The following is a 25,303-nucleotide window of genomic DNA, read 5'->3' on the forward strand; positions in this document are numbered from 1 at the left end:
TCATGGACTTTTGTGCCTAGGCTGGCTTTGAACCGAGATGCTCAGATCTCAGCCTCCTGAGGAGCTAGGATTACAAGCATGAGCCACCAGTGCCCGGTGAACATTAACATTTAAAATGTGCATCTTACCATACAATTATTGCCCTCTTTTTTTCTCCTCTAAAGGTAGACACATTTGACCAAAAAAAATGCTATTCCTATCATTTCACAAGAGATATTTACTCTCCGGGTATGAAGGGATGGAACTACCGACAGCCCTGGAGGTGAAGTAAGTTGAATTTAATGACAAACTTGGAATATTATTCCTGTTTTTCATTCTTCAAAGGACAGGTGAGATTGTAGCCCAGAGAAGACACCCCCTGGGCAATTGGGGGAGCTCTGCTTATGATCTGCAGATAGTAAATGGCCGTTGGCCTTGGTAACTCTGAAGCCCGTGTCAGGCCTCGCTGTGTACGTGGCCTGTGTATCAAGCTATTGGCCACGCATTCATTCAGTCTTTCCACAACTGTGCATTGAGCTCCTACTATGTTCCTGTCATCCTTACATTGAGGACATTACAAATCACTTTTCTCCATTCCTCTTTTTGTCTCTTGCTTTCCTTTGTTTTTGTTTAGTTTTTTGGTTGGTTGTGGATATTGAACTCAGGGCCTGGGTGCTCAAGGCTAGTGCTCTACCACTTTGAGCCACAGCTCCACTTTCGTTTTTCTGGTGGTACACTGAAAAGAAGAGTCTCACAGACTTTCTGGCCTAGGCTGGCTCTTTAGAGCCCAGTCTCCTGAGTAGCTAGGAGTACAAGCATGAGTCACTAGTGCTTGATTTCTTTGGTTATTTTGATGGAAATAAACATTTTAAGCTAGGCACTGGTATCTCTTGTAATCCTAAGTACTCAGGAGGCTGAACTCAGGATCGTGGTTCAAAGCCAGCCTGGGCAGGAAATTCTATGAGACTATCTCCAATGAACCACCAGAAAACTGGAAGTGGAACTGTGGCTCAAACTGGTAGAGTGCTCACCTTGAGCGAAAGAGCTCAGGGACAGCGCCCAGGCACAGAGTTCAAGCCCCACAATTGACAAAAAATAAAATAAATAAAATTCCAATTATTGGGACTCCTTTCCAAATGGCTTTTTTTCCCCCTTTCGTGGCTTTCTTTTTACTTTCAAACAAACTGATGCTGCTTTACCTTAAAAAAAAATCAAATCAGTTCTTCCCACAGCTCTATTAACTATTTTCTTGTTACCATGGTTTGACCTGGGGGCCACTGAGGGAAATGAGCAAATGAATATAACAACACAATAATACAATAATAATATTACAGAGTCTGTCTCTTAGGACAGGAAGGAAATTATTTTATCAGGCCACAGAGACTGTCTACCCTGTGCACTGTGCACAGCTGTCTGTTCATGTCTTCCTGGTTTTTAGTGTCTAACATGAGCCCACCTTCCACCAACAAATACCATACTCTCTTTACTATCACACTGCTAGCATTTCTTCTTCTGGTTATAGTAAACTACCACCCATAAAGCTACCAAGCTATTTCAAAATTACAAACAAAAGTTAATCATGTAAAGGTAAGATCAAAGGTGTTTGAGTAAGCATTAATATTCTTGAACAAATTGGAGTATTCAAATTACTACATTATATGCGATGATGTATGTTATACGCAATGGCTATGTTTAGCCATTTCTGGTTCTGAGTTATACCTATTTTTTAAAATTTTGAAATGGATAACACAGATACAAGGAATCTTGCTCATTAAATATTCTCATTAAGTAAAAACAATTAAATGAAACTTACTGTGTATTCTGATTCCAGATGTCCAGGTAGAGAAGAGAGAAAAGAAAAAAAAAAAGAAAATTATTTAGATCACACTTAAGGAGAACATAAAACCACAAAGCTAACAAATACAGATTACACCTAGTGAGGTATAATTATTTAAAATCTGGTAAAGAACCCCCCACAACATGAGATATTCATAAACACTGAATGTCTCTATGATGTACTGAGTCTGGAACTTTTCCCAGGATGCTCTTGTGGTTGGCCAGATGAGGACAATAAGACAAGATTCAATTAGCTCATAGGTTTGTGGCTAATTAAAAACCGAAGTGTTGGCATTGTCAGAGCAGAATTAAAGACTAATAATTCCAGCTGAGCATTTCATTACCCATCAAGGAAATCTTTTAAGTGGGAAAGTGGCTTTTATAACCCATATGAAGAGCTTGTTACTGGGAACTTGAAGTGGGATCTTGAATTTTCACGTGTTTGGGAACAGGAGTCCAACTGTCTAAACGTAGGGGCCACAGTTTGTGGTCGAGAGAATGTACTATCGTTGCATTAAAAGGGAAATGGATTGTAAGGATTTTTAACATTCTCCAAGAGAAAAAGGATGTTTGGGACAGCGAGAGAGACTCATTAGACACTTTTCTATAAATTCTCATCATTTAGAAGGGCCAGGATGTTGTAAAACAAGTCAACAGCTAGTCTGTGGACATCTCCCAGGGAGTGGGAAGGGAAAGGGGGTCAGGATAATCAAATCTCTAGAAATATCATTAATAGTGTTCTTCTCCACAGGCCCCCACAAGGTTCTGCTCAGATAATTGGAGGCAACTCAGAGAATTTCAGCTACTGTTGCAGCACAGGGCAAATTTCAGGACTTACCTGTAATTGTGTAAGGATAGTAGTTCCACGCCTTCTCGGTCACATAAAATATTTTGGGGACCACAGCTCTAGCCCAGCTAGGCAGTTTGCTAAGAGGAGAGAAAACGAGAGGGAAAGGAAAAGAAAGCAATTAGAATCGAATCAGAGACTCATTTCATCTAACTACAACTGGAGGAATTCTAGAGTATTTATTCTCCTTATACCCAGTCTTTCTCCATCTCTGGTCCTTATGGTATCAACTATTTAATGTGCCCTCAAAACAAGCTTCTACCTAATTTGGGGAAGGGAAGCTCCTTGGGCTCTGGGCCTATCCCCATGGATTGGATTTGCAAGCTCGGGAGAATTTGAGTCCTGGCAGTTGCCCTGAATGGGTACCAGTTCTTTGTCTTCTAGGAATGGAACAGGGGAAATGGAATCCACATATGTGTGAGCCCAAACAGGTATCAACAGAGGCAAATGCCAGAGACTGGACTCAACGTGACAACCACATGAGTGGTCTTTTTATGTGGGTGTGCCAGTCCTGGGGCTTGAACTCAGGGTCTTGACACTGTCCCTGAGCTTCTTTTTGCTCAAGGCTAGCACTCTACCAGTTGAGTCACAGCCCTACTTCTGGCTTTTTGGTGGTTAACTGGAGATAAGGAGTCTCATGGTGTTCTCTGCATGGGCTGGCTTCAAACCATGATCCTCAGATCTCAGCCTCCTGAATAGATCACAGCCTTCTAAATAGGATTAGTGGTGTAAGCCACTGCACCTGGCATGAGTGGCTTTTTTTTTTTTAATGGACAAAAGCCATAGAATAAGAAGCTGGCAATGCAAAGAACGAAACACAGCTCTTTGAAAACTGAAACACATTGGCGCCATCTGAGATTGGACCGTGTTCCTCTCCAGTGCCTGGGGAATAGGATCTGATTTGAAAATAGGGTCATTGAAAATGTAATTCAGTTAAGGATATCAACATCAAATTATCTGCTGGGCACCAGTAACTCATGCCTAAAATTCTGCCTGGGGAGACAAGTCCAAAAATCTCTTGCTGCTCTAGTTAACTAGCAAAAGCTAAAAGAGGAGGTGTAGCTCAAGTGGTAGAGATCCAGTACCTTGAGTAAAAAGGTAAAAGTATGACACCTTGAGGTCAAGCATTAGTACCAACACACACACACACACACACACACACACACACACACACACACACACACACACACACACACACACACACACACACACACACACACACACACACACACACACACACACACACACACACACACACAGTTGAAGATCAAATTATCTTGGATTTAAGGGTGAGCCCTAAATGCAGTGACTGGCTTTCTTTTTTAATTTTCGTTTTTGTGTGTGCTGGTTCTGGGGATGAACTGAGGACCCGAGCACTGTCCCAAGCTTTTATGCTTGATCCACACACACACATATACATCCAGGTGTGAGTCCTCCCCCCCCCCCCCCCCCCCCCAGTTAATTGGAGATAAGAGTCTTAAGGACTTTCCTTCCTGGACTGGATTCCACCTTTCATCCTTATCTCTCAGCCTCTTCAGAAGCTGAGATTACAGGCATGAGCCAGCAAGATGCCGGACAGCCATGTGTGGGAAAACAAATTCTCAAAAGGCATGGTTCCGGAAGGCTTTCTACAAACCAACTTCTAGTTAAGTACCACACACACACACACACTCTCCCTCTCTCTCTCTCTCTCCAAGTCAGAGGGCTTGAATTCTGGACCTGGGTGCTGTCCCTGAGCTCTGCCACTTGAGCACAGCACCACTCCTAGTTTTCTGGTAGTTAATTGGAGATAAGAGTCTCACCAGCTGGGAAGGTGGCTCAGTGGTAGAGTGCTTGCCTTGCATGCTTGAGGCCCTGGGTTTGATTCCTCAGTACCACATAAGCAGAAAAGGCCAGAAGTGGTACTATGGCTCAAGTGGTAGAGCACTAGCCTTGAGCTGAAGAAATGAGGGACAGAGCCCAGGCCCAGAGTTCAGGCCCCATGGCTGACAAAATTTTTTTTAAAAAATTCTAGAAGCCAGGCGCCAGTGGCTCACACTTGTAATCCTAGTTACTCAGGAGGCTGAGATCTGAGGATAACAGTTCAAAGCCAGCCCGGGCAGGAAAGTCCAAGAGACTCTTATTGAGACACTCTTATCTACAATTCACCATTAGAAAACCAGAAGTAGCACTGTGGCTCAAGTGGTAGAGCACTTGCCTTGAGCTGAAGAGTACAGGAACAGTATACAGGCCCAGAGTTCAGGCCCCATGACCAACAACAACAACAAAAAGTCTCACGGACTTTCCTGCCCAGGCTGGCTTTGAACCATGACCATCAGATCTCAGCTTTCCTGAGTAGCTAGGATTACAGGTTGAGCCACCAACACCCTGCTCCAGCTAAGTTTTATGTGTTTATTTCTTTGTTTTCTTTCAGGGGTAAACTCTTGCAGAGTAAAAGCCCAGAGAATTCCTTAACTATCCCTTGCTATCTTTAAGGAATAGGTGAGATTAGTCCTCAAAATATAGCTGCCTATTTCCCCCCAGTGTTTTAATCAGGAATGTTCTGTCTTTCCAGAAGCTGCCATTTTGTCTTTGCTGTTTGGAGGTCTACTGCAGAGTCTGGATGCCAACCCTAGCAGGGCAGATGATGTCTGTTCTCGGTCCTTGGGGCTGAAGGCTAGGAGTAGGGGACATCAAGAAGCAGTTTTGAATTCCAAATAGATCGGACTAAGAAAGGAAATACAGCCAACTAGTAGTACAACCTCAAACCCCAAACTCCCTTTTGGTGGTGAGACATAAATCTCAACCAGAGCCAGTGAAACACTGTCCGGTACCTCTCGTTTCTGATAATACTCTGTGCAAAGTTCTGGGTTATTTATCAGAGTCAAAACCAATATGGGGGAGACATTGGGTGAAAGCTGATGTTCTCAGGTTCTGAGGAGAAAGACAAGTCCAGGCACTTAAAAAATTCACACAGAACTCTTTTTTTTTTTTTTTGGTGCCAGTATTTGGGCATGAACTCAGAGGCCTGGGTGCTGAGTTCAAGGATGGTGCTCCACCATTTAAGCCACAGCTCCACTTCTTTTTGGTGGTTAATTGGAGATCAGAGACTCCTGGAGTTTCCTGCCTGAGCTGGCTTCAGATGGTGATCCTCAGATCTCAGCCTTCTGAGGAGCTGGGATTACAGGTGTGACCCACTAGTGGGTGCCCGATTCACATAAAACTCCTGACTGTTGCTCTATGGCTGATTTCCTCCTGTCCAGTCATCTTTGTAGTGGCTACTCCTCTACCTAAGATTCATTGTTGTCAAAGATGGCCACCCTTCCTTGGGGTTGTTAGAGCTGTTACTTATGCTTGATTCTTCCAGTCGCTGATGCGGAGGAGCAATGGAGGTTAATGTGAAGTGGGAAGACCCCACCCGCTTGCTTAGAGGAGGCAGCGACCAGCCAGACCTGCCTACGTGTACCTCGATCTTACTATTTAGCCTGAGATGATGTAACGGGCCTAATGGATAGGGCTGTGTGTTTTCAGATGCTTTTAATGGGTTGAATCAGAGTTGGAGATGTCTGTCAAGTTATGCTAGGCCTCAATTAGCTTGGACAACTTTCATCTTCTTCCTACAGCCCCAGGGCCCATTTCCTGCCCCCCCTCCCCCCGCCCTCCCCTGCCCCCCTCCCCCCTCCCCTGACAAGCCTAGAATCTTCAGCTTTGCTGTTTTCTCCAGCAGCTTAGCTAACACTATAACCAATGACCTTTCCCCCAATCTTAGCCAAAATGGCTGCGCTAATTTTCTGTGACTTTTCTGGAAAGAAAAGCCATTCTGTAGGTCTGTGTGTGTGTTGGAGGTGTGTGTGTGTTGGAGGTGTGTGTGTGTGTGTGTGTGTGTGTGTGTGTGTGTGTGTGTGTGTGTGTGTGTGTGTGTGTGTGTGTGTGTGTGTGTGTGTGTGTGTGTGTGTGTGTGTGTGTGTGTGTGTGTGTGTGTGTGTGTGTGTGTGTGTGTGTGTGTGTGTGTGTGTGTGTGTGTGTTACTGTGGCTTGAACTTAGGGCCCTTGCACTGTCACTTGGCTTTGGTTGTTGTTGGAGACCAGGACTGTAATTCAGTATCTGATTCTTTTACTCATTAGATGACACTGTACCACCTAAGCCACACCTCCAACCTCAAGTCATTTGGCTTTTTTTTCTTTTGCCTGGTCGTGGGACTTGAACTCAGGACCTGGGCCTTGTCCCTAAGCTGTTTTTTTTGTTTTTTGGTCAGTCATGGGGCCTGAACTCTAGGCCTGGGCGCTGTCCCTCAGCTCTTCAGCTCAAGGTGAGCGCTCTACCACTTGAGCCACGATGCCACTTCCAGCTTTTTGTGCTTATGTGGTGCTCAGGAATCGAACCCAGGGCCTCATGCATACAAGGCAAGCACTCTACCTCTGAGCCACCTTCCCAGCCTCTCCCTAAGCTTCTTTTTTTTTTTTTTTTTTTTGTCGGTCATGGGGCTTGAACTCTGGGCCTGGGCGCTGTCCCTGCACTCTTCAGCTCAAGGCGAGCGCTCTAGCACTTGAGCTACAGCGCCACTTCCGGTTTTCTGGTGGTTTATTGGAGATAGGAGTCTCACGGTCTCTCTTGCCCGGGCTGGCTTTGAACCGCGATCCTCAGATCTCAGCCTCCTGAGTAGCTAGGATTACAGGTGTGAGCCACCAGCGCCCGGCGCCCCCTAAGCTTCTTTTGCTCAAAGCTAGTGCTCTCCCGCTTGAGCCACAGTGCCACTTTCACCTTTATTGGTAATTTATTAGAGATAAGAGTCCCATGGACTTTCCTGCCCAGGTTGGCTTCAAACTGCGATCCTCAGATCTCAGCCTCCTGAGTAGTAGGATTACAAGCATGAGCCAGTGGTGCTCGGCTCAGTTGGCTTTTTTGCTCAAGGCTGGCACTCTAGCACTGAAGCCATACCTCTACCCAAGGAAGCCCTTCAGTTAAGTCCTTTATTGGGCCAAAGGCAGGAGGCGTTTTTAAAAAAGGGCCCCACTGTGTTTGCTGTAGTTTGGATGCTCAATTTCCTCCAAAGACAATGTGATCAAGAAAGCCTTGGTCCCGTGGGAGGTGGTGGGACGTTCTGGAGATGGGGAGAAGTTACATCCTTAGGACTGAGCCTTTAGAAGGGGACTGTGGGATCCCAGCCTTCTTCCTCTTCTGAGTTCCTGGCCCTGAGGTGCTGTGCAACATACCCTCTCCTACTTCACATCACTCCATACCTCTACCACAGGCCGGAAAGCAAGGGCTCGTCTCCCCACGTGCTGCAGAACCTTTTCTCTTTATAAGTTCATTATCTCAGGTGTTTTGTTATCGTGATGGAAAGCTGACGACTACAACACTTTTAAACTATGTCTGTAGCCCACTAAGAAACCTTTCTTTCAGCCCCCGTTTCCCCAGCACACATCATTATTGGGATCATTTTTATCACAGAATGGAAAACTCACTTTTCCCTGCTGCAGTGATTTATAAGGACCTGCAAAGGAAAATGGAATTAAAGGACTCTCCACTGTCCCTGTCACTTTCATGATGTAGACTGTCACATAGTCTACAATCCTAAGGAAAAGTGTCGCTCAAATTTACTATGAGGTGTCAGCCCAGAGTTCTTCTCCTAGGAAGGGAGAGCTTCGGTCCGGTCTGCCGTCCATGCCTGGGCCAGGGTCATATCTCCCAGGAATTCATCGTGCCAAAGCTCAAGCACTGAGAGACATTTCAACTCCGAAGCCTTTCTGAAAGTGTGCGAACACCGTGACACTATGTTTGTGTCACACTCCCCCGTATGCCTTTGTCAACGCCTCTCAAAGACAAAGAGGCATTTTGTTTCTTACTCCTTTTTGTTTGGTGTTGGTGGTTCTGGTGTTTGACCTCAGGGTGCTGCACTGGCTAGACAGGCGCTCTACCACTGAACCACACTGCCAGCTCCCATTTTTTTTGCTTTCGTTTATTTCCTGCATTGGGGCCTGTATGTTTGCCTCAGCCTACCTACTTGGATCGTGATCCTACTATTTACGTCTCATGGGTAGCTGAGATGACAGGTGGGGTTTTCACTTTTTTTTTTTTTTTTTGCCTAATCTGGCTTTAAACTTCAATATTTCCAATCTCCCATCACCTGAGTAGCTGAGATTACAGATGTGAGCTGCCATACCTGGCCTGATTTCATACTTTGAGTACCGGCAACATAGCCAGATGGCCAAACCTATCCTACTTTATCCGCGATTTTCTTGGTTTAAACACTGAAATCCCCCATGTCAGGCAAACTGAGACAGTTAGTGACTCCAGGGTACTGTGTGTCAACAGAGGGCCATTTTGCCCTCTCCCTCTCTCCCTCTTGGCCACCCCCCAGCTACCAGGAGTCATTTGGCAATGTCTAGACATTTTTGGTTGTCTCAGCTGGGATGGGTTCAAGACACTACTGATATTTATTGACATGGAGAGGGCATAGGTCAGGGGAGCTGTCCAGCATCTACAGGGCACAGCACAGAGACATGTGACAATTATGGAGTCCCCAATGTCAAAGCTGAGACACCTGGCCAATCCACGCAGACAGAGGTTTCCTGAGTCACCGCTGCCTGGTTAAGAAGGCCAGGCCAGGAAGTGGCGCTGTGGCTCAAGCGGTAGAGCGCTCGCCTTGAGCTGAAGAGTGCAGGGACAGCGCCCAGGCCCAGAGTTCAAGCCCCATGACCGACAAAAGAAAAGAAGGCCAGGCCAGGTGCGCTGTGCACTGGTCTCTGGTGTGAGGTGTTTCCTGCTTTCCCTGAACTTCTATCTACCTGGCTGGCAGGCTGAGTCCCATCTTCTCTTTTAGAAGCTTCTGGAGCATTTTAGTCCAGATTGCCTGGAGTCCCTCGGTGTCTAATCTCATATGCAGTGTCCGTTCATTTGGGATTTCTTGTACTGAACATTCGAGAAATGCTGAGTGCTCTGAATGGAGTCTAATTTCATTTTCTCCACCAGCGTCCAACTGGGTGATTGTCTTAACTGGAAATCTGGGACTTAAACCATTCTGAGATGGAAGAGCCGACCTGGGACTTTCTCCCATACAGCCCGTCAGTCAGGCCGCTGGGCTCCGAGACCATGGTCAGGTGACAGGAACGCACTTCCAGCGCACCAGGCCCCTCACATCCCCCAGGGCCCTCGGGGTCAGGCTCAGAGGCCGACCTTGAGGGTTCTCCCTGGCTGGGACGTGGTATCTGGTAATTCTCTGACAATAATCCATGGCTCCCATCCTATGGTGACTTCTTTCTTTTTCTTTCTGGCAGTCTTGGGGCTTGAACTCAGAGCCTGGGCACTGTCCCTGAGCTTCTTTGCTCAAGGCTAGCATTCTACCGCTTGAGCCACAGCTCCACTTCTGACTTTTTCTGTGTATGTGGTGCTGAGGAATCAAACCCAGGGCTTTGTGTATGTGAGGCAAGTGCTCTACCACGAAGCCACCTTCCCCCATCTGGTAAGTCTTTACAATGATGTTCCTCCCCTGCTCTGACTCCATTGCTCATGGTGAGAATGTCTATGCTGGCTGGATATCTGGAGCGTCCTAAACACACAGGGGTACAGCTTCTGGACCAGCACTATCACCAGGGGAGGCCAAGTTGCCTGGCTTTTCCCAGAGAAATCATGCAGAACCTGAGTTCCTTCAACTCAGACCCAGACCCTATACCCTCCTACTTTCTTGGTTGGGTGCCAGTACCACACACCTATAATCCTGGCTACTCACAAGACTGGAATCTGAGGGTTGCAGTTCAAAGCCAATCAAGGGCAGGAAAGTCCTTGAGACTCTTATCTCCAATAAACTACCTAAAAACCAGAGTGGGGGTGTGGCTCAAGTAGTAGTAGAGCACTAGCCTTGAGCAAAAGCTCAGGGATAGTACCTAGATCCTGAGTTCAAGCCCAGGAATAGCACCAGGAAAAGAGAAGGGGGAGTGGGGAGGGAAAAGGGAGAAGCCTCAGGTGAGGCTGTGGTGGGAGGGGCTTGCATGGGTCGGGCTCCTGGGCCCCTCTGATTGGGTGGTACTAGGGTAACGTGGGCAGGCCGGATGCTTTCTAGTCACCTGCATCTTTCAGGAGCCAGGCAGACCCAGGTGGATGCTCACTAAGATCCGAAATAGGTATAAGCCTTCTGTCTGGGCGATTTCCCACAAGGGTCAAGGAGGGAACAGAAGAGAGAGGGCCTGGTGGCAGGAGAGTTTCTAGACTGTTCTTTGGCCTTGATATGGGGACAGAATAAAATAGCCTGGTCTGAAGGGTAGGAAAGAAAGAAGCCCCTGACATGTCCTAGTTATTTTCCCCAGAGTACTGTCACCTTTTAAAACATGTGTGTGTATGTGTACACACTCTCCCTATATGACACAATATAAACATTTGTAGAGGATATATAAATATAGATTCTGAAATACATCATGAGCTTATCTCGTAGGGCTCCAGGGCATACTCACTCCCAATTGGAAGTCAAGTGCAGTCAAGGCAGGGACCTGTGTTTTGCTCATTGTTCGTTCGTTTGTTTGTTTTGCCGGTTGTGGGGCTTGAACTCTGGGCTTGGGCGCTCAAGGTGAACATTCTACCACTTTAGCCACAGCATTACTTTTGGTTTTCTGGTGGTTTATTAGAGATCAGAGTCTCATAGACTTTCCTGCCCGGGCTGGCTTTGAACCATGATCCTCAGATCTCAGCCTCTTGAGTAACTAGGATTACAGGCGTGAGCCACGGATACTGGGCTTTGTTTTGTTCATTGTTAAATCCCCTACACACCCAAACTGCACTCAAGCCTTTGCTTGTTTTTTTTGTTTGTTTGTTTGTTTTGAATGAAAACCCATGGTCTCTGGGCATGTACAAAGTCAGGATGAGGGTGAAGAATCTGTGGGAACAGCAAAGCGACTGGATGAGCAGCCACGACTTGCCCCATCACCTGTTGTCTGGGAAAGCGGGTTCTCAAAGCCATGGGGGGCTCTTCCGTGGGCCCTGAGCTCACGGTGGGAGCCTTCTGGGAAATGGCATCAATTTGCCCAGCCCATCTGGGAGAGCGGCGAGAAGAGCAAAGAGAGACCTAAGCCATGGCAACGGCTTCTGCCAATGTGCACTGGTGCCCAGAGCCAGGGGATCAGCAGGGAGATTGGCATGTCTGCCGAACAAGAAATTCCAGAAGCTTTACTCTCCCCTCGCCCCCCAGAAGACCCTGGAGGCCCAAGAGTGTGCAAGGGAAGGTCAAGGCCACGTGGGAAAGGAACACACTGGCACCGAGCAAATCCACTCAGCCATGGGGTAGAATAACCCTCAGAAGCTGGCAATGCTCCCTGACTGGCAGCTGCCAAGGCAGCCTAATTAATCCAGGAGCCGTGGTGCTGAAGAACATGATACTTCATGACTGAACAAAACAAGCCTAAAAATAGGCCCTCATCTTGTCTCCAAAGCCCTCGCCACCCTCCCGGGCCTCAGTGGGAAGGGACTGGAGCGATGCCAGGGCCACAGTGAAAAATCAAAGGTGACTGAAGAAAACCCCGCCTCCCTGTTGCCGGTGTCAGCTTTATTTAGAGCCACTATTCTCCAGCCTGATTGGAACCTTGTCTCTCTTCCCTCGATGCCAGTCAAAACCGGGAGTTTGGAAGACAAGCCAAAGAACATGGCTCCTTTGAACTGGATCAAAAGCTCCCAGACAAGCAGCAAAGGTAGGGCTGCAAGAGCACTTACGTGAATGGATGAATGCATTAGTCCTAAGATAGCTAATGCATTAAGTGACCACCACTGCGATGCGCTACAGATACTGGGGCTGGGGCAAGTCCTGGAAACAAGAGCTAATAAAACATGAATGGCATTGTAAAAGGGACATGCCACCCAATTAAAATTTGGCAAAGAGAGCCCAGTGCAGTGGCTTGCACCTAATATCCTAGCTACTCAGGCAGTTGAGATCAATAGGACTTCAGTTTAAGGCCAGCTCAGGCCAAAAACACAAAAACAAAAACGAAAGACTCAATCTCAACAACGACATGCTGAGCGCAGCAGTGTTCACCTGCCACTCAACCACAAAGTATAAATAGGAGGATGGTGGTTCTGGACACCCTGGGCCAGACTTGAAGACACACCTGAAGGCCCGACTTGAAAAATAACTCATGCAAATAAAGCTGAAGGTGTGGCCCAAGTGGTTGAGCAAGTGTGAAGTCCAGAGTTCAAATCCTGGTACTGCCCCTACCAAAAAAAAAAAAATGGTAGCACTGTTATCATTGGGTTTTTTTTTTTTTTTTTTTTGAGCTGAGTCAATTGCTGCCTATTCTTTTTGTAGCTCCAGGTAATTTTGTAGGTCCTTCATATTCTTCCATGAAATATGCTTTCTGCTTACGAAAACCAGTTTCTTTCAATGGCAACTTTGTGTGGTGTGTGTGTGTGTGTGCGCGCGCACGCACGCACACACACACGTGTGCATGTATGCATTCGTGTGTGCGTGCCTGTGCTAATTGGGCTTGGAATCAAAGGCTTGTACTTTTGCTTGGCTTTTTCTTTTAAGGCTGGTGCTCTACCATTTAAGCCACAACTCCACTTCTAGCTTCTTCTGGTTAACTGGAGAGAAGAGTCTCAGGGACGTTTTGGCCTGGCCTAGCTTTGAACCTGGAGCTGCAGATCTCAGCCTCCTAAATAACTAGGATTACAGGTTTGAGCCACTGGTCTGGCTCATTGGCAGTTTGAAACTTGACCATAGAGCCCCATCTCCCCCCCCTCCCCACAGGTAACGTATGCATCAGCCAAAGTGAACCAAGCGCTCACTGATGGACGGCTGTCTGGGCTCGGTGTGGTGAGGATAATTATGGTTGAATCCAGCTTTCCTCTCAGCCATTTGCTTCTTTCCACGGGAACCGGAGCAGGCCCTGATGATAGCGGCTTTGACGATTGCTGGTACCGCTAATGCTTTCTTGGGATAATGAATTTTTAACAAAGCAGTGTCTGAAAGTGAAAGTTCTGACTTCTCATAGAGACTGATGTGGGAACAGAGTCACTCGGCCAGCTCCGGACTTTCTGGCCAGCTCCGGACTTTCTGGTCCACCGGGTGCTAGTGCACTAAGCTAAGTGCTTACCTTAAGTGCTTAATAAGCTAAGTGATTAACTGGGCCCTGAGAGCATGCTGATTTGATCAGGTGGACAGATGAACTCAAATGCTGCCAATAGCCAGCCTGGGACCCCACCTTGATCAGAAAATTGAACTACGCCTTTTAGTAAGAGAGGCTCACTGCACTCTGTCCAAATTTGTGGTAATGTTATACATTCCAATGACTTGTCACATGACAGCCTGGCCAACATGGCAGCCACGTGGCTTCCGCTTGCAGGCCACACATCAGTTTGAAGAGGCCCTGAGTGGGGAGGTGAGTGAACAGGCTTGGTTTTCTTTCTTTTTTTTGTTTTTGTTGGTTGTGGGGCTTGAACTCAGGGCCTGGGTGCTGTCCTTAAGCCTTTTTGTGCTTAAGGCTAGTGCTCTACCACTGGAGCCACAGCACCTATAGTTTTTTTTTTTTTCTTCCAGTTTTTCAGTGGTTTATTGGAGATAAGAGTCTCAGAGGGACTTTTCTGCCCAGGCTGGCTTCGAACTGTGATCCTCACATCTCAGCCTCCTGAGCAGCTAGGATTGCAGGCATAAGCCACTGGCACCTGACTGGTTTTCTTTTGAATAATGAGAATTCATTTGTTAACTCAAAGTTTTGTCACCTAGCAATATTTTCTTTCTCTTATTATGCCACAATCTCCCTGGTGTTAATAGATGTACCTCTGCTCTTTCAAATAGACCCCCAAAGCCTTTGAAATTACAAATAGACCCAGTTCATCATAGAGTGTCAGTACTTTATGTGGGGCACAGTGGCTTTTGTTGGTAGGCCCAGCTGTTCAAGAGGCAGAGATTAGGAGGATGGCAGTTCAAGGCCCACCTGGGCAAAGAGTTAGAGAGAGCCCATCTCCATGAACAAACCAAGTTTGGTAGTATGCATCTGTATCTCATATTTGAGAAGCTGGTGATAGAAAGACTGTAATCTGAGATCAGCTCTGGGCCAAAAAAGGAAGAGTCTAACCTCAAAAAATAACTAAAGCTAAAAGAGCTGGGATGGAATGAGTTGCAAACCACCTGCCTAGCAAGCATCGGGCCCTGAGTTCAAACCCTGTACCAATGAAATAAGAAAAGGGAAGGAAGGAAGGAAGGAAGGAAGGCAGGAGCGAATACACTTCTTTGGCCTGTGCCTCTTTGATTCCCAAAGCAGAGCCAGGATGTCTAATAAACATTAGTGTAGAAAATTAGGAGCTCTAAACATTCTTCCATACCTGTCTTTGGGAGGGTCAAGGGGGCACAGAAATGGAGGGACAAAGGATGAACCAATGCAGCAGTGGCGCTCACGGGACACTATGTTGAAAGTGAACTATACAACTTCGGGAAGGAAAAACGGGGCGTGGAGCAAAGGAAGTGGGTGGCGGCCGAGGGGCATGTCCAAAAAGAAATGCATTCATTACCTGACTAATGACACTATAACCCCTTTATACTCACGTTTATAATAACAATAAAAATACATTTTTAAAAGCTTCTTCCAGTTTGTCTCACTGAACCAACCCTCTGATGTGCTAAACCCTGTTCGGCATCTGAATATGCTTGGACACCCCTTCTGTGGGGGCCCCAACAATGTTCAAGAACCCCCACCACTGGCTAGAAAGCACCTGACTACAGTCGCCCATGGCTGCAGGCTAGGACACTGGCACTAGTAACGCATGCCTATAATCCTAGCCACCTAAGAGGCTGAAATCTGAGAGCTGTGGTTGGAAGCCAGCCTGAGCAGACAAATCCTGGAGGTCCCATCTCCAATTAACCAGCAAAAAGCCAGACTGGAGGTGTGACTCAAATGGTAGAGCAGAGATAGTCCTTTTATCTAGCAGAAGTAGCCAGAGCTGGACCTTTTACCTCCCCTCAATTACACCTCAGTCTTTCCCTTGCCATTCCCACCCACAGCTCGACGTCATTTCACCTCGTTTCTACCAATGCAATCAAGGAGTAATGCTCGCCTCTGTATCTACTCTATATGCTCATAGAGATGTGCGTGTATTCCCACAGAGACCCTTTCTGTTACCTAGGTGTACTCATGCAAAACTGCTTCCTCTTCAATCATCAACCAGACTCATGGGATTTCCAAAACATGTCATTAGAGAGCTTAGGGCGCTGCATTGCATTCTTGAACAAGTGGTGTTTTAGGAGGCAAAGATAAGGCCACTTACTTGTTCTTGTTTCATCTTATTCTGGTGTGAAATAAGCCCTAATTCCAAACTGTTTAGACTCATTATTCTTCCTAGCTTCCAATTTCTCCAAAGTTTGGGAAAGCCGGGCACCGGTGGCTCACGCCTGTAATCCTAGCTACTCAGGAGGCTGAGATCTGAGAATTGCGGTTCAAAGCCAGCCCGGGCAGGAGAGACCGTGAGACTCCTATCTCCAATAAACCACCAGAAAACCGGAAGTGGCGCTGTAGCTCAAGTGGTAGAGCGCTCGCCTTGAGCTGAAGAGCTGAGGGACAGCGCCCAGGCCCAGAGTTCAAGCCCCATGACCGACCAAAAAAAAAAAAAAAAAAAAAGTTTGGGAAAGATAGCGTCTAGGTATTTTGGCAGCTATTGCAAAGATTAAATAGAGCTGAATTTAGTCTTCCCCATCATTACTTCCTCTTGTGCCACCGCTGCCCCTTCCTCCTCCTCCTCCTCCTCATCCTTTCTTCTTTCTTCTTTTGCCATTAGTAGGATTTGAACTCAGGGCCTAACACACTCATTTAGCCTTTTCTGCTATGGCTAGTACTCTCTACCATTTGAGTCACACCTCCAGGCTGGCTTTTCGCTGGTTAATTGGAGATGGAACCTCAGGTATATGTCTGCTCAGGCTGGCTTCACACCACAACTCTCAGATTTTACCCTCCCAGGTAACTAGGATTATAGGCATGCGGCACTAGTACCTGGACAGAGATAGTCCTTTTAAATTTTGGCTTGTTTTGTTATGGAAATATTTTTAACATTTTTTGCCATGTAGTGTTTTCTTTCCAATGTAGTAGTATTGACAGTCTATTTCTTTATACCTTATTAGCCTAGCATGCTCTTCAAATAATAAAGAATAGTGATCTATATTTTCCCTGAATTTTTATACTTAAATACCTAACCCATCTGTAATTTGATTATTAATTTGTATGCTGTGAAAATAGGAGTCAACTTGCTTTTCTGATTGAAAATCAAATCATCCTTACATTATATACTCAGTAGTTCATCTTTTCCTTGCTAATTTCTTATGTTAGCTCTGCTCAAAATGAAGCTCTTATAATGACTTCAATTTATTTGGAGTCTGTTTTGTTCCATGAGTTAATTTAACTCTGTTCTAATATTCCACTTCCTTAATTACCATAATTTTATTTTAAAAAGTATGTTGCCTAGTAGAGTAAGTCCCTCTTATTCAACTTTTGAAAATTGTTTATATACATTTTACAATAACCTTTTCCAGTTGTTTTATTTTTTGTTTTGCCTGTCTTGGTGCTGCCCCCAATCTTCTGTGCTCAAGGCTAGCACACTACCACTAGAGTCACAGTTCCAATTTCAGATTTTTTGGAAATTAGAGATAAGAATTGAATGGGTTTTCCTGCCAAACTGGCTTCCAACCACAATCCTCAGATCTCAGCCTCCTGCTAGGATTACAGGTATGAACTACTGGTTTCCAAATTGCATTAAAAAAAAAAAACAACACTAGGGGCTGGGAAGGTGGCTCAGTGGTAGAGCGCTTGCCTTGCATGCTCGAGGCCCTGGGTTCGATTCCTCAGCACCACATAAGCAAAAAGAAAAAAGCCGGAAAGTGGCGCTATGGCTCAAGTGGTAGAGCGCTAGCCTTGAGCTGAAGAGCTGAGGGACAGCGTCCAGGCCCAGAGTTCAGGCCCCATGACCGGACCCCAAAAAAAAAAAAAAAAAAAAAAAAAACAACACTATTAGAAATTTAATGAGATTTACATTAAATTTATATGTTGGTCTGTGATTTTATAATAATTTTCAATCCATGAATATGGTATATCCCATCATTAGTCTTGTGTTTTTAAAATATCCTCCAAATATTTTGGATATCTTGTAGATTTATTAACAGCTTTCTTTATTTTTCAATTGCAAATTAAATTTTTGAATATCGTGTAGATTTTTTAACAGGTTCCTGTACATTCGTTTTTCTATTGTAAATGAAATGTTTAAAATTATATTTTTGCAACTATTTTGCCTGCCCGCATGTTAATACTCAGTGTTTGTTCATCTGTGGGGCTTGAACTCATGGCTTTGAGCTCTTGCTTGCCCACAGCTGGTGCTGTGGCAACTTGAGACACACCTCCAGTCTGGATTTTTCTGGCTAATTGGAGATAGAGTCAGACTTTTCTGTCTAGGCTGGCTCTGAACTGTGATCAACCAGGTCTTTGTGTGGGGCTGGGGAATCAAACCCAGGGCCTTGTGTATGCTGGACAAGCACTCTAGCACTGAGCTACATCCCCAGCTGTTCATTTCTTGTTCTATCACCTTGGTTAAGACCTTTCCACAAGGTCAGACAGAAGTGGTGATAACAGAATCCTTTTTTAGTTCCTGACTTTACAGTGGACAAGCATACATAAAGATTTCCTTCATGTCAACTTAATGGCTCTCAGGGCTAAATCTGATTAGGTCATCACATTATTATTCTCTGAGGTATTTGATTTGCTAATGTTTTCTACAGGACGTGTGTGTTCTTGGCTGACTTTTTTTTTTTTTTTGGGTGCCAGTACTGGGACTTGAATTCATTTCTCACTTTTAAGTCTCTGGGTAATAACCTCTCTCACCTATTGATTGTTAAAAATAACTCTTCTTTTTTTGTTAGTCATGGGGCTTGAACTCTGCGCCCGGGCTCTGTCCCTCAACTCTTCAGCTCAAGCCAAACGCTCTACCACTTGAGCCACAGCGCTACTTCCGGTTTTCTGGTGGTTTATTGGAGATAAAGAGTCTCACCTACCCTGGCTGGCTTTGAACCATGATCCTCAGATCCCACCCTCCTGAGTATCTAGGATTACAGGCGTGAGCCATCGACACCCAGGAGACCTTTCTTATACTAGAGCATTCAGTTCTGTTCTCAAGGCTCACATGGCCGGCACTATTGGTTTTCTTCTAGCAGTCACCCTCTATTCCTCTTCTTCCTTTCTTTTCTTCCCCTTTCCAAAAACAAAACAAAACAAAACTCATAACTAAAAATACTATCATGGCACCATTTAATTCATTGATCGTCTAGTATGTCTTCTGGTGTTAGCATCAGCCAAGTGGGAAATATTGGTGTCTCATTGGCCAGAAGTGGTCACCTGGTCACCTCTTGCAGCAAGGGTGACTGGGAAAGTGAGTAGCTTACCTTCCAATTTGTTTTGCCCTCAAAATGTATGTGTTCTATTTAGCATACATTATTATTATTATTATTATTATTATTACTATTATTATTATTTTGGTGGTGCTGGGAATCTAACCCACAGTTTTGCAAGTACAAAGCAAACCCCACACTACTAGCTAGGCTCCTTGCCTTGTATGGATTTAGCATGTTATCTCTTGAAACTCATTTACTGTTCTACTGTTCCTTCAGACCTTCCTTTATCTTGTCTTTAAGAGAAAAAACACAACTGAAAACAACCAACTTCTCTTTCCAGTTCCTAAACAACATTAGCACCTTAGAGGCATTTTTTAAAACTATAATTACTACTCTTCTATCTTTTGTATTATTGTTCTTTATTACTTAAGATTTTATAGTTATGGCACCAATTAGCTATTGTTAGGGTTTTTAAAAGCTTTCTGGGCTCATTCAGATTTGCCCAGATGTTAACCAATTCGCTTTTTAATTACCTGTTACTCTAGCTACACCTCTTCTTTCTGGGCTCAAGAGGCAGGCAAGCTCTTCCACTTCAACCACACCACAAGTTCTTTTGTTTTTTTACTCAGCTAGGATCTCACACTTTTTTGGGGGGTGGGGGAGGTAGCAGCAGGGTGCAGGTCCTGGAATTTCAACTCAGGGCCTGGGGCTGTCTCTGAGTTTTTTTGCTCAAGGCTAGTGCTGTTTGGTGATTAACTGGTGCTAAGAGTCTCAGGAACTTCCCTGCCCTGGCTGGCTCTGACTCACGATCCTCAGATTTCAGCCTCCTAAGTAGCTAGGATGACAGGCGTGAGCATCCCTCAGGTTTGCAAGGTCTCTAACCTTGCCACCGCCCCGCCCCTTTTTTTTCTTTTTCCTGTTGTGGGGTTTGAACTCAGAGCCTGGGCTCTGTCCCTGAGCTTCTTCCTCTCAAGGCTAGCACTCTACCACTTTGTGCCATAGTTCCACTGCCAGTTTTCTGATGATTAACTGGAGATGAGAATCTCCCAGACTCTGCAGCTCTGGCTGGCTCCCAACTGTGATCCTCAGCTATCAGTCACCTGAGTAGCTAGGATTATAGGCGTGAGCACCCGGTCTGTTAAAAACTGATTCTGAGGTCACCCTAGGGGCACAATGGCCCAGCTCCTCGGTGCCCGCGGCTCTCCAGGGACCCTGACATCTCCTGGCTTCCTCGGCACTCATCAGCCTGATTCCCATGGTGATTTAAGTTTCCTTCTAGCTCTAGCACCTGGGGATTTCCCTTCCTTTATTTTGAGATCAGCTTTGGATCATTCTGTTTCCTCCTGTGTGTGCCCCAGGCTGCAGGTGAGGATCCACAGCCATCTTCTCCCTTACTCTTACTGAGAGTCCACATCTTTTATTTACAATACATTTCCCCTCTCGGTAATGTGGATGACTCGCTTTTAAAATAAATATCCTAGTATTTTGATCGTGAAAACAGACAGGACACAGCCAGCCAGACACTTCTTCTTCGGGTTCAGCAAAAGCTATAAAGTTGCTGAGACTTTTTTCTCTTGGTTTTTCTTTTTGGGTACAGAGGGAACATTCACTAGGCAATAACTTAAAAGAATGTCATTGTCTGCCAAGAAATGGAATTTTCCATAGTTTGTTTTCCTGCACCTCCCTCCCTCAATTCTCTTTGCTCTTCAGAGGTGATGCCTGGGGAGCCTGGGTTCGAGGCATCTCCATCCCTCCGCGCTCAGAAGGCCAACACAGGACACAGAAGAATCTGTCTCTGTAAAGAAGCCATTCCTAGGCCGGGCATGTGGCTCAGTGGTAGAGTGCTTGCCTAGCACGCATGAAGCCCTGGGTTCAATCCCTCAGTACCACATACACAGAAAAAGCCAGAAGTGGTGCTATGGCTCATGTGGTAAAGTGCTAGTCTTGAACAAAAGAACCTCAGGGACAGTGCCCAGGCCCTGAGTTCAAGCACCAGGGCTGGAGGAAAAAAAACAAAAAAAGAAGCCATTCCTAGACCCAAGGCAAAGCAAGTCCTGTGGGTCAACAGGGGGCTGGAGGCGGAGGTGGTTCAAAGCCTGAGAATTGCCAACTTCTCCCAGAGGCCAGGGATCCATCTCATTGGCATTTCCTCGCGGCTCAGGAACTTCCTAGCTCTGCAGCCCTGCCTAGAGGGACTGGAGACTTACATCTACTCTGGTGACAGGCATCGAGGATGGATGGACAGTCACCAGGGACACTCTGAATGCTCACAGTGGGCCAACCAGAGAGGCCACGGGTAGGTAGAAGCCGGAGTATACAGGGAAGGCTGATTTCAACAGCTCATTCCAGTCACCTACACTCCTAGGTCACCCTGTTGCCAAGATTCTAACCCAGAAAAGAGCCAGAATGGAAGGATGGGTTGCATCTGAGGGGGAAGGACGGGGAGATCGTCAGACCAGCTCTAGTCATCCACTATATCATTAGCAATAAAAGAAAAAAATAGGAAGCGGGAAAGACAAACTTGACCTGAACAGGTTTAAAATCCTTCCTAACGCAGGGGGACAGCCTTTGACCTAGTCCGCATTGTCTAGTCCCAAGTGTCTGGACCTTTCTCCAGGTCCCTTTCCAGACACCTGATTACCACTCCACTACAAATGAAGTCCTACTTTATCAAGACGCAAGGGCACAAGAGCCCGCAGACCCGCCCTGCCATGTGCCAGGGGTCATCTCCTCCCACAGCTAGCAGAACGTGCGCAACGCCAGCCCTTCAGGGGCTTAGCTCAGGTGCGTCGTGACTGGGCACCGTGAATAGCAGACTGGCCCAACCTCCTGGAAGGGGCAGGACAGGGCCAGGGCAGAACTGTTAGCCCCACGCCCACGGCCGTAACCTCACACGGGGCTTGGCACCAGGAGCCAAGGGACTCTAGGGTGTCTCCCCGGCAGCCCGACTCACCTGTTGAGATACACCCGCTTCTCGGTGAACTGGCCGTTGCCGTGGTGAGGGTCCTCGAAGGGCTCGTTCTGCACGACCTCCACGCCCTCGCCCCGGTCGCTCTGCTCGTGGCTGTGCTTGCTGATCATGTACAGCTGTCCGATCTTGTACTGCAAAGCACACAGACCGGAGACGCAGGTCAGCCGGGCTGGCCTCTGAGGATAGCCTCCCCCCCATCCCCTCCACACCGAGTGACCCCACCCCCACCCCCACCCCTTCTGCGGAGCAATGAAAGCAGTGCCCGGGTTCTCTGGGGTGGCTGGGCTAGGTAGCTCCACCTCAGTCATCGAAGGTCGCATGTCCCCACTCCCAATGTGAGAGGCTCCCCTGGGGCCCACTGTCTGCATCTCCCAGGTGGCTGGACCTGAGAACCTTCTGGGAGCTTTCAAAAGCCCCAAGGAGAGGCTGAGTTCCAGAAACCCGTGCCGCACTGGCAACCAGGGCTCTCCTCCAGTTCCATGACGGCTGGTGAAGCCTCCGGCCAGAGTCCCGGGCACCACCGCCCCCCCTCAAAACGACCCAATGACCAAGGCCACGGGAGACGTTCTGTCTTGTCTTCACTGTTTACTTGTGCCAGTCCTGGGGCTTGAACTCAGGGCTGGAGCCTTATCCCTGAGCTTTTCTTCTTCTCAAGGCTAGTGCTACAAGCACTTGAGCCACAGCTCCATTTCTGGCTTTTTTTTTTTTTAAAGCAGTTTATTGGAGATAAGAGTCCCATGGCCTTTTCTGGCAACTGGCCCCAAACCCCAATCCTCAGATCTCAGCCTCTTGGGTAGCTAGAACCCATCCAGGACCCAGCTGGTATTTCTACCTCCCAGTAGAGAGTTCCAAAGAACTTCTGCAGCAGTGAACTTAATTTGATAGGGGGTTAGTGAGAGAGGAAGAGAGAGTCGGCGGGCTTTTGCTCAAGGAAAAGTCCATTCAAGGTCTCCGGCAGGATGACATGTTCCTGCTGGGGCCCTGGCAACACAGCTATGACGTCACAGCAGTGAGGGACAAGGGCGGAGCCTGAGTCTGCAGCAAGATAATGACAATGCCCCCTGTCTCCCAAACAGCCCAAGCTGGCAGGCATGCAGGTCCCTCAAACACAAGAGGAAGAAATAGATTTTAAGTTTAGGGGGGTCGGAAGAAATGTTCAAGTCAGCAGTGGATGGTTTCAAAGCTTAGAGGACGCGGGTCTATGATGGCTCTTCCATGCTGGGCCAGGTATGAAGAAGCTGGTGGGCGCTAGGCGGTGGCCAGCCCAGGGGACCAGGTAACCATGACAACGGCAGCAGGCTAGGGCTCTGGGCTGGTTCTTCTCCAAGGGCTGTGCTACCTGGGCAGGCCACGCCCCTGTCCAGAAAAGGAGTGTGGCCACATACTTGAAGGGAGGAGGGAGAGCAGAGGAAGAGGAAGAGATCAGGTAGAAAATCAGAAAGGAATCTAGGTGCAGAAGCTGGACCTGGATTCCCTCTAGTCCACTACTACTTTGACTCTGGCTCACGAAAACTAGAGCTCTTGCCAGGGTGGCAACTGTAAGGAACAAGTCCACCGCTGGGAGATTTGTGAGTTCTAGCTATGAGATCCATGGTCTACCTTGCACAACAAGTCTTGAGCCTGGGTGTCCGGTTGCTCGGTGGGCAGTGGGGTTCCACTGGCAGGTGCTTTGTACTGGGTGTTCAAACTCTAAATGACTGCAGACAGTGGAATATTATTCAGCCACAAAAAAGAATCAAAGGGACTCCGTGAAATTGCTTAATGTGTGCTATGGGCTGAAATATGTTCTCTGAAATGTGGGGAAGTGTTGCTTCTTTGCGCCTCAGAATGTGACTTATCTGGAAAAAGGGCCTTTATGGAGCCGAGCGAGTAAAACTGAGGTCATTAGGATGGGCTCTGGCAGAATGTGGTATGTGTCCTTTCCAAAAAAGAAAATGTGGGCACAAGGCACAGACAGGCACAGAGGAAGCAGGTGTGAAGAGAACATGGCCAAGGACTGAGACTTGGAACAGAATTTCCCTGCAGTCTTCAGAAGGAACCCACTCTGGCTGAGCATGGTAGCAGATGCCTGTTCTCCCAGCCTTCGGGAGGCGAAGGGAGAAGGATCAAGAGTTTGGGGCCAGCCTTGGTTGTGTAGATAGAGAAACCACATAGTGAGGTGAGGAAAGATCCCAAGACAACAAACTTCTAAATGTCAGCCGGGGGTACGGGTAGTTTGCAGGGCAACTCTAGAAAAACATGCGCAGTTGGTGCACGGTTTCTTTTGGGGTTGGCTACATGGTGGAAACTGCCTAGGATGACTGGATTAGACGGCACTGAAATGATCACTGTCCAGTTGGTCAGTGCTGGACTGCTTGCCCAGCCCGCACGAGGTCAATGTGTAACACAGCAAAGCCATTAGCCAGACGCCAGTCAGCCTGGCTGGATGGAGCTCAAGGGCCCTGCGCGTGGCCGGGCAAGGGCAGCTGATTCACTGGGGTCGGAGGAGGCCGGGACTCTCCCTCATTCATCACTCTAGAGGCTCGCACCCGAGCCAGGCAGGGCAGACACCAGGCTGAGCTCAGGCTGGGGAGCACCAGCAGAGGGGAGGGATGGTGGGTGGAAGAGATGGCCCAGCGCTGGGTGACCGCCGCTTCCTTCCAGCCCAAGAAAATCAGGTGCGCTGTGCCACTTGGGGCCATTTTAGCTGATCAGTAAGAAGCTGCTTGGGTAGTTTTCATTTTGTTATTTCCTTTTTCTCAGCCTAGGGTTTGAACTCAGGGCCTGGGCCCTGTGTCTGAGCTACTTTGTTGTTGTTTTAAGTCAGGTCAAGTGCTCTGCTACGTGAGCCACAGCTCCACTTGTGGCTTTTTGGTGTTTAATTGGAGATGAGAGTCTCATGGCCTTTGAACGGCGATCCTCAGTTCTCAGCCTCCTGAGTATCTGGTATTACAGGCATGAGCCACCAGTACCTGGCTTTGTGTTTAAGCTACATTTGTGATTTGCAAACAAAGAGCATAGAGTTTCTCAGAGGGGAAGGGACAGATAATCAATGCTCAAGTGACCAGTTACCTAAAAGTGATGTTTCTGGGGTCACTCCCCAACCTCTACATTCAATGGTGGAACAGGAGGCTGGAATCCTGCACACACACACACACAGAGGAGGCTGGAATCCTGCACACACACACACACACACACACACACACACACACACACACACACACACACACACACACACACACACACACACACACACACACACACACACACACACACACACACACACACACACACACACACACACACACACACACACACACACACACTCTGCCCAACCCAGGCAGCAGGACATGGTGGCATTTGTGCGTACCG

The 25,303-nt window shown here is 47.2% G+C and overlaps 1 protein-coding gene across 1 annotated transcript in view; it reads right to left on the reverse strand.

The window, feature by feature from the left end:
• Pitpnc1 (phosphatidylinositol transfer protein cytoplasmic 1) overlaps positions 1-25,303 on the reverse strand; it is a 235,137-nt gene that overhangs the window by 99,923 nt on the left and 109,911 nt on the right. Inside the window, exons 2-4 of the mRNA XM_069993118.1 lie at positions 21,935-22,083; positions 2,654-2,742; positions 1,793-1,800 (exon numbers count right to left, since the gene is read on the reverse strand). Of these exons, the coding sequence (XP_069849219.1) occupies positions 1,793-1,800; positions 2,654-2,742; positions 21,935-22,083 (246 nt within the window). The remainder of the gene's footprint in view (positions 1-1,792; positions 1,801-2,653; positions 2,743-21,934; positions 22,084-25,303) is intronic.

This window comes from Dipodomys merriami, unplaced genomic scaffold (genome assembly GCF_024711535.1).
Source record: "Dipodomys merriami isolate MVZ:Mamm:240054 unplaced genomic scaffold, mDipMer1.0.p SCAF_42, whole genome shotgun sequence".
Taxonomy (NCBI): Eukaryota; Metazoa; Chordata; class Mammalia; order Rodentia; family Heteromyidae; genus Dipodomys; species Dipodomys merriami.